General features: G+C 36.5%; 1 protein-coding gene and 1 long non-coding RNA gene across 3 annotated transcripts in view; one reads left to right on the top strand and one right to left on the bottom strand.

Annotated features, from left to right (window-relative positions):
- The window catches only part of LOC137638543 (uncharacterized), a 312,041-nt gene that overhangs the window by 262,928 nt on the left and 39,113 nt on the right, over positions 1 to 10,000 (top strand). The gene's annotated exons all lie outside the window — the stretch shown is intronic.
- LOC137638870 (uncharacterized) overlaps positions 1 to 10,000 on the bottom strand; it is a 13,434-nt gene that overhangs the window by 1,484 nt on the left and 1,950 nt on the right. Inside the window, exons 2-5 of the mRNA XM_068371279.1 lie at positions 2,123 to 2,237; positions 891 to 1,840; positions 472 to 567; positions 1 to 54 (exon numbers count right to left, since the gene is read on the bottom strand). The exon at positions 1 to 54 is cut by the window's left edge and continues 126 nt beyond it. Of these exons, the coding sequence (XP_068227380.1) occupies positions 1 to 54; positions 472 to 567; positions 891 to 1,840; positions 2,123 to 2,237 (1,215 nt within the window). The remainder of the gene's footprint in view (positions 55 to 471; positions 568 to 890; positions 1,841 to 2,122; positions 2,238 to 10,000) is intronic.

The following is a 10,000-nucleotide window of genomic DNA, read 5'->3' as shown; positions in this document are numbered from 1 at the left end:
CTCTCTTGGGTCAATTCGTCCAAGTAGACTACCATAACTCCGGAGGTAACTAGGCTGAAATAAGTTCTTATCTTCAGAAAGCAAAAGGAGAAGTCTTTGAAAAGACTAATATTGGAAAACTGGTTATTGCTTCAACACTCTAGTAATTTGTGCCCTTCTAGCTCGAAAAGTTTCCTAGTCGCTGATTGGTTAGAATTATCTTGTCCAACCAATCAGCGAGCAGGAAACCTTTCCGGGGTAGAAGGGCACCCCTGCGAGACGGTGCAAATCTGCCTCACTAAAAAGAATTAACTATAGTTGCTGTCCAGTTTTCAATATTTAATTTTCTATCGTTTTGATTATTATTAGAAAGTTAAAAGTATTTTGGTACACATTATGTAACTTATTTGTTATAACAATTTACTGATTTTACATTTTGCAAAACAGTTTTATCTTTTTTAAGTGATATAACGAAAATTAAACAAATCTTACTTTGATGTTCACTTGGGAATCATTTTCAATTCTTCTTCTTTTCATTTCTTCTACGATGTTATCCAAGTTTATTTTCGTGTTGAGAATTTCCTGTAACTAACAAATAATAATAATAATAAAAAAAAAAAAAAACGAAAAACACCAACCATGCATTATAATCACTCGTAAGAAAATTTACTTTGGTAAATTTGTTCATGAAAAAACTTTTCAAAATTTACCTTCTCCTTGGATAATTTATGGAAAACTTGAATAATACTTTGGGAATGTCTTTGACTACAAGATGAGTGAATTAAAAGTAGTTCAGAATGGCTACATTTAAAGGAAGGAGAGAGAGAGAGAGAGAGAGAGAGAGAGAGAGAGAGAGAGAGAGAGAGAGAGAGAGAGAGAGAGAGAGAGAGAGAGAAAAAAAAAAAACTAACCTTGCCAATATCTGCATCTCGTTTGCATTTCAGAAGATCCTGAGTTTCCCGTATCTTTTCCTGTATTTCATTAAATACAGTTTCTGCTTCATCAATAACAGGCCCAGCTGAGGTGAAGTCTGCAGAGGAAGCGAGTTGAGCATCAAAGTTTTCCAGTTTTATTTTACTTTGAAATGCGAGATCCAATGCATTCTCCATCAGTTCTATATTTTGATCAATATTGCTCAGCATTTCAGAATGCGACATTTTAATCCCTTTTAGCGTCTCCATCAATCCATCAATGTCTTTATCAGCTTCTTGAATAAGAAATTTCATGTCTCTGTAGGTTTCAATGGCATCTGCAACCTGGGCCTTAGTTTCCTCATAGTCTTTGATACCTTTTTTGATACAATTCTTACGAAAACCCTCATTGAAACTTTGTATGGAGGCCTTAGGTTCACGTCCTTGTATGGACGCCTTAGGTTCACGGGAAGAGGACGCATTGGATACTTTGGGCTTGGAGGACAGCTGGATAATCAAGTCCAAGAAAATTCTGTTAACGGTCAAATCTTCGGCCGAAGTAGCTGCGAATTCTTTCCTGCAGGATGGACAAAATTTCCTATTCGTTGCAATAATTCCATCGATGCAATGGCCACATAGTGTGTGAGAACATGGCAGCAATCTGGGGCAATATTCTTCGCTGAATGCATTGCAGCAGATGTCACATTCCAGGATATTGGAACTCTGCAAAAGGAAAATAGTGGGAATTTTACGTTCCAGGACATTGGGACTCTGCAAAAGAAAAATAGTGCAAATTTTACATTCCAGGGCATTGGAAGTCTGCAAAAAGAAAATAGTGCAAATTTGACATTCCAGGACATTGGAAGTCTGCAAAAAGAAAAAGGAGCAAATATCACATTCCAGGACATTGGGAGGCTGCAAAAAGAAAATAGTGCAAATTTGACATTCCAGGACATTGGAAGTCTGCAAAAAGAAAATAGAGCAAATATCACATTCCAGGACATTGGAAGTCTGCAAAAAGAAAATAGTGCAAATTTTACATTCCTGGAGATTGGAAGTCTGCAAAAAGAAAATAGAGCGAATATCACATTCCAGGATATTGGGAGTCTGCAAAATAAAAATAGTGCAAATTTTACATTGCATGACATTGGAAGTCTGCAAAAAGAAAATAGTGCAAATTTTACATTCCAGGACATTGGAAGTCTGCAAAAAGAAAATAGTGCAAATTTTACATTCCAGGACATTGGAAGTCTGCAAAAAGAAAAAGGAGCAAATATCACATTCCAGAATATTGGGAGTCTGCAAAAAGAAAATAGAGCAAATATCACATTCCAGGACATTGGAAGTCTGCAAAAAGAAAATAGTGCAAATTTTACATTCCTGGAGATTGGAAGTCTGCAAAAAGAAAATAGAGCGAATATCACATTCCAGGATATTGGGAGTCTGCAAAATAAAAATAGTGCAAATTTTACATTGCATGACATTGGAAGTCTGCAAAAAGAAAATAGTGCAAATTTTACATTCCAGGACATTGGAAGTCTGCAAAAAGAAAATAGTGCAAATTTTACATTGCAGGACATTGGAAGTCTGCAAAAGGAAAATAGTGCAAATTTTACATTTCAGGACATTGGAAGTCTGCAAAAAGAAAATAGTGCAAATATTACATTGCAGGACATTGGAAGTCTGCAAAAAGAAAATAGTGCAAATTTTACATTGCAGGACATTGGAAGTCTGCAAAAGGAAATTAGTGCAAATTTTACATTGCATGACATTGGAAGTCTGCAAAATAAAAATAGTGCAAATTTTACATTGCAGGACATTGGAAGTCTGCAAAAAGAAAATAGAGCAAATATCACATTCCAGGACATTGGAAGTCTGCAAAATAAAAATAGTGCAAATTTTACATTGCAGGACATTGGAAGTCAGCAAAAAGAAAATAGAGCAAATATCACATTCCAGGACATTGGAAGTCTGCAAAAGGAAAATAGTGCAAATTTTACATTGCAGGACATTGGAAGTCTGCAAAAGAAAAATAGTGCAAATTTTACATTGCATGACATTGGAAGTCTGCAAAATAAAAATAGTGCAAATTTTACATTGCAGGACATTGGAAGTCTGCAAAAAGAAAATAGAGCAAATATCACATTCCAGGACATTGGAAGTCTGCAAAATAAAAATAGTGCAAATTTTACATTGCAGGACATTGGAAGTCAGCAAAATGAAAATAGAGCAAATATCACATTCCAGGACATTGGAAGTCTGCAAAAGGAAAATAGTGCAAATTTTACATTGCAGGACATTGGAAGTCTGCAAAAAGAAAATAGAGCAAATATCACATTCCAGGACATTGGAAGTCTGCAAAAGGAAAATAGTGCAAATTTTACATTGCAGGACATTGGAAGTCTGCAAAAAGAAAATAGAGCAAATATCACATTCCAGGACATTGGAAGTCTGCAAAAGGAAAATAGTGCAAATTTTACATTGCAGGACATTGGAATTCTGCAAAAAGAAAATAGAGCAAATATCACATTCCAGGACATTGGAAGTCTGCAAAAGGAAAATAGTGCAAATTTTACATTGCAGGACATTGGAAGTCTGCAAAAAGAAAATAGAGCAAATATCACATTCCAGGACATTGGGAGTCTGCAAAATAGAAATAGTGCAAATTTTACATTCCAGGACATTGGAAGTCTGCAAAAGGAAAATAGTGCAAATTTGACATTGCAGGACATTGGGAGTCTGCAAAAAGAAAATAGTGCAAATTTTACATTGCAGGACATTGGAAGTCTGCAAAAAGAAAATAGTGCAAATTTTACATTGCAGGACATTGGGAGTCTGCAAAAAGAAAATAGTGCAAATTTTACATTGCAGGACATTGGAAGTCTGCAAAAGGAAAATAGTGCAAATTTTACATTGCAGGACATTGGAAGTCTGCAAAAGAAAATTAGAGCAAATGTCACATTCCAGGACATTGGAAGTCTGCAAAAGGAAATTAGTGCAAATGTCACATTCCAGGACATTGGAAGTCTGCAAAAGGAAAATAGTGCAAATGTCACATTCCAGGACATTGGAAGTCTGCAAAAGGAAATTAGTGCAAATGTCACATTCCAGGACATTGGAAGTCTGCAAAAGGAAAATAGTGCAAATGTCACATTCCAAGACATTGGAAGTCTGCGAATCGAAAATAGTGCAAATGTCACATTCCAAGACTTTGGAAGTCTGCATATGGAAAATAGTGCAAATGTCACATTCCAGGACATTGGAAGTCTGCAAAAGAAAATTAGAGCAAATGTCACATTCCAGGACATTGGAAGTCTGCAAAAGGAAATTAGTGCAAATGTCACATTCCAGGACATTGGAAGTCTGCATAAGGAAAATAGTGCAAATGTCACATTCCAAGACATTGGAAGTCTGCATAAGGAAAATAGTGCAAATGTCACATTCCAGGACATTGGAAGTCTGCATAAGGAAAATATTGCTAATGTCACATTCCAGGACATTGGAAGTCTGCAAAAGGAAAATAGTGCAAATGTCACATTCCAGGACATTGGAAGTGTGCAAAAGAAAATTAGAGCAAATGTCACATTCCAGGACATTGGAAGTCTGCATATGGAAAATAGTGCAAATGTCACATTCCAGGACATTGAAAGTCTGCAAAAGGAAATTAGTGCAAATGTCACATTCCAGGACATTGGAAGTCTGCATATGGAAAATAGTGCAAATGTCACATTCCAGGACATTGGAAGTCTGCATAAGGAAAATAGTGCTAATGTCACATTCCAGGACATTGGAAGTCTGCAAAAGGAAAATAGTGCAAATGTCACATTCCAGGACATTGGAAGTCTGCATAAGGAAAATAGTGCTAATGTCACATTCCAGGACATTGGAAGTCTGCATATGGAAAATAGTGCAAATGTCACATTCCAGGACATTGGAAGTCTGCATATGGAAAATAGTGCAAATGTCACATTCCAGGACATTAGAAGTCTGCAAAAGGAAAATAGTGCAAATGTCACATTCCAGGACATTGGAAGTGTGCAAAAGAAAATTAGAGCAAATGTCACATTCCAGGACATTGGAAGTCTGCAAAAGGAAAATAGTGCTAATGTCACATTCCAGGACATTGGAAGTGTGCAAAAGAAAATTAGAGCAAATGTCACATTCCAGGACATTGGAAGTCTGCAAAAGGAAATTAGTGCAAATGTCACATTCCAGGACATTGGAAGTCTGCAAAAGGAAATTAGTGCAAATGTCACATTCCAGGACATTGGAAGTCTGCAAAAGGAAATTAGTGCAAATGTCACATTCCAGGACATTGGAAGTCTGCAAAAGGAAATTAGTGCAAATGTCACATTCCAGGACATTGGAAGTCTGCATAAGGAAAATAGTGCTAATGTCACATTCCAGGACATTGGAAGTCTGCAAAAGGAAAATAGTGCAAATGTCACATTCCAGGACATTGGAAGTCTGCATAAGGAAAATAGTGCTAATGTCACATTCCAGGACATTGGAAGTCTGCATATGGAAAATAGTGCAAATGTCACATTCCAGGACATTGGAAGTCTGCATAAGGAAAATAGTGCTAATGTCACATTCCAGGACATTGGAAGTCTGCAAAAGGAAAATAGTGCAAATGTCACATTCCAGGACATTGGAAGTGTGCAAAAGAAAATTAGAGCAAATGTCACATTCCAGGACATTGGAAGTCTGTAAAAGGAAATTAGTGCAAATGTCACATTCCAGGACATTGGAAGTCTGCATATGGAAAATAGTGCAAATGTCACATTCCAGGACATTGGAAGTCTGCATAAGGAAAATAGTGCTAATGTCACATTCCAGGACATTGGAAGTCTGCAAAAGGAAAATAGTGCAAATGTCACATTCCAGGACATTGGAAGTCTGCATAAGGAAAATAGTGCTAATGTCACATTCCAGGACATTGGAAGTCTGCATATGGAAAATAGTGCAAATGTCACATTCCAGGACATTGGAAGTCTGCATATGGAAAATAGTGCAAATGTCATATTCCAGGACATTGGAAGTCTGCAAAAGGAAAATAGTGCAAATGTCACATTCCAGGACATTGGAAGTCTGTAAAAGGAAAATAGTGCAAATGTCACATTCCAGGACATTGGAAGTCTGCAAAAGAAAATTAGAGCAAATGTCACATTCCAGGACATTGGAAGTCTGCAAAAGGAAATTACTGCAAATGTCACATTCCAGGACATTGGAAGTCTGCATATGGAAAATAGTGCAAATGTCACATTCCAGGACATTGGAAGTCTGCATATGGAAAATAGTGCAAATGTCACATTCCAGGACATTGGAAGTCTGCATATGGAAAATAGTGCAAATGTCACATTCCAGGACATTGGAAGTCTGCATAAGGAAAATAGTGCTAATGTCACATTCCAGGACATTGGAAGTCTGCAAATGGAAAATAGTGCAAATGTCACATTCCAGGACATTGGAAGTCTGCATATGGAAAATAGTGCAAATGTCACATTCCAGGACATTGGAAGTCTGCATAAGGAAAATAGTGCTAATGTCACATTCCAGGACATTGGAAGTCTGCAAAAGGAAAATAGTGCAAATGTCACATTCCAGGACATTGGAAGTCTGCATATGGAAAATAGTGCAAATGTCACATTCCAGGACATTGGAAGTCTGCATATGGAAAATAGTGCAAATGTCACATTCCAGGACATTGGAAGTCTGCATATGGAAAATAGTGCAAATGTCACATTCCAGGACATTGGAAGTCTGCATAAGGAAAATAGTGCTAATGTCACATTCCAGGACATTGGAAGTCTGCAAAAGGAAAATAGTGCAAATGTCACATTCCAGGACATTGGAAGTCTGCATATGGAAAATAGTGCAAATGTCACATTCCAGGACATTGGAAGTCTGCATATGGAAAATAGTGCAAATGTCACATTCCAGGACATTGGAAGTCTGCATAAGGAAAATAGTGCAAATGTCACATTCCAGGACATTGGAAGTCTGCAAAAGGAAATTAGTGCAAATGTCACATTCCAGGACATTGGAAGTCTGCATATGGAAAATAGTGCAAATGTCACATTCCAGGACATTGGAAGTCTGCATATGGAAAATAGTGCAAATGTCACATTCCAGGACATTGGAAGTCTGCAAAAGGAAAATAGTGCAAATGTCACATTCCAGGACATTGGAAGTCTGTAAAAGGAAAATAGTGCAAATGTCACATTCCAGGACATTGGAAGTCTGCAAAAGAAAATTAGAGCAAATGTCACATTCCAGGACATTGGAAGTCTGCAAAAGGAAATTAGTGCAAATGTCACATTCCAGGACATTGGAAGTCTGCATATGGAAAATAGTGCAAATGTCACATTCCAGGACATTGGAAGTCTGCATATGGAAAATAGTGCAAATGTCACATTCCAGGACATTGGAAGTCTGCAAAAGGAAAATAGTGCAAATGTCACATTCCAGGACATTGGAAGTCTGTAATAGGAAAATAGTGCAAATGTCACATTCCAGGACATTGGAAGTCTGCAAAAGAAAATTAGAGCAAATGTCACATTCCAGGACATAGGAAGTCTGCAAAAGGAAATTAGTGCAAATGTCACATTCCAGGACATTGGAAGTCTGCATATGGAAAATAGTGCAAATGTCACATTCCAGGACATTGGAAGTCTGCAAAAGGAAAATAGTGCAAATGTCACATTCCAGGACATTGGAAGTCTGTAAAATGAAAATAGTGCAAATGTCACATTCCAGGACATTGGAAGTCTGCAAAAGAAAATTAGAGCAAATGTCACATTCCAGGACATTGGAAGTCTGCAAAAGGAAATTAGTGCAAATGTCACATTCCAGGACATTGGAAGTCTGCCTAAGGAAAATAGTGCAATTGTCACATTCCAGGACATTGGAAGTCTGCCAAAGGAAATTAGTTCAAATGTCACATTCCAAGACATTGGAAGTCAGCAAAAGGAAATTAGTGCAAATGTCACATTCCAAGACATTGGAAGTCAGCAAAAGGAAAATAGTGCAAATGTCACATTCCAAGACATTGGAAGTCAGCAGGAAATTAGTGCAAATGTCACATTCCAAGACATTGGAAGTCAGCAAAAGGAAAATAGTGCAAATGTCACATTCCAAGACATTGGAAGTCAGCAAAAGGAAAATAGTGCAAATATCGCATTCCAGGATATTGGAAGTCTGCAAAAGGAAAATTGTGCAAATTTTACATTCCAGGACATTGGAAGTCTGCAAAAGGAAAATTGTGCAAATTTTACATTCCAGGATATTGGAAGTCTGCAAAAGGAAAATAGTGCAAATTTTACATTCCAGGACATTGGAAGTCTGCAAAAGGAAAATAGTGCAAATTTTACATTCCAGGACATTGGAAGTCTGCAAAAGGAAAATAGTGCAAATTTTACATTCCAGGACATTGGAAGTCTGCAAAAGGAAAATAGTGCAAATTTTACATTCCAGGACATTGGAAGTCTGCAAAAGGAAAATAGTGCAAATTTTACATTCCAGGATATTGGAAGTCTGCAAAAGGAAAATAGTGCAAATTTTACATTCCAGGACATTGGAAGTCTGCAAAAGGAAATTAGTGCAAATTTTACATTCCAGGACATTGGAAGTCTGCAAAAGGAAAATAGTGCAAATTTTACATTCCAGGACAATGGAAGTCTGCATAAGGAAAACAGTGCAAATGTCACACTCCAAGACAGTGGAATTTTGCAAAAGGAAAATGGTGCAAATTTTACATTCCAGGACATTGGAAGTCTGCAAAAGGAAAATAGTGCAAATTTTACATTCCAGGATATTGGAAGTCTGCAAAAGGAAAATAGTGCAAATTTTACATTCCAGGACATTGGAAGTCTGCAAAAGGAAAATAGTGCAAATTTTACATTCCAGGACAATGGAAGTCTGCATAAGGAAAATAGTGCAAATGTCATACTCCAAGACAGTGGAATTTTGCAAAAGGAAAATGGTGCAAATGGCACATTTAGCTGGCAAGGAATGTTCAGTTAAGAAAGCAAAGATTATTTTCCTTAACTTGGAGAAATCATGTAAGGTGTTTGTGAGTTAAATTGTCAGCACATATTTCATGACAATTAAAACTCAGCTTATACCATCTTTTCCTTCATGTTAAATTGGGTCTGTAAATAACTTTACGTTGCCTTCTGCTTCAATGCTGTTGATTATTTTTTAAATATTTTATTTTAAATGTTCATAACTTCTTATATCGTTCATTTATTTTCTTTCCTCACTGGGCTATTTTTTTCCTGATGGAGCCGTTGGGCTTATAGCATCTTGCTTTTCTAACTAGGGTTGTAGCATAGCTAGTGCTAGTAGTAGTAGTAGTAGTAGTAGCCAAGCTACAACCCTAGTTGGAAAAGCAAGATGCTATAAGCGCAAGGGATTCAATGGGGAAAAATAGCCCAGTGAGGAAAGGAAATAAGGAAATAAATAAGTGATGAGAATAAATTAACAATAAATCATTCTAAAAACAGTAACGTCAAAACTGATATGTCCTATATAAACTATTAACGTCAAAAACAGACGTCATATATAAACTATAAAAAGACTCTTGTCAGCCTGGTCAACATAAAAACATTAATAATAATAATAATAATAATAATAATAATAACAATAACAATAATAACAATAATAATTATTATATCCGTGACGTCATTCTTTCTCAGGTAATCACTATCACCCATTGCTAAGCTTCCTTTTGAATTTGATGCCTCTTTCGTAAGATAGAGCCTTAGCCCCCCCCCCCCCTTTTTTCCATAAGGAAAAGCCAATCTACTCCACTCCATAATGAGTATAGGAATGTGATATCTGGTGTTCCTCAGGGTGGTGCTCTTGGCCCATTACTTTTCATACTATAATAATAATAATAATAATAATAATAATAATAATAATAATAATAATAATAATAATAATAATAATAATAATAATAAAGGAACTTGCATCAACGTACAATCTCAAAAAAAACATGAACCATAACTAGCTTTCTTTTCCCAAGTTGCCAATCATATCCGTGACGTCATTCTTTCTCAGGTAATCACTATCACCCGATTGCTAATCTTCCTTTTGAATTTGCTGCC

The sequence above is a fragment of the Palaemon carinicauda genome, chromosome 3, assembly GCF_036898095.1.
Source record: "Palaemon carinicauda isolate YSFRI2023 chromosome 3, ASM3689809v2, whole genome shotgun sequence".
Classification (NCBI taxonomy): Eukaryota; Metazoa; Arthropoda; class Malacostraca; order Decapoda; family Palaemonidae; genus Palaemon; species Palaemon carinicauda.
Note: the sequence above shows the minus strand (reverse complement) of the source record. Positions and strands in the feature narration are given on the sequence as shown.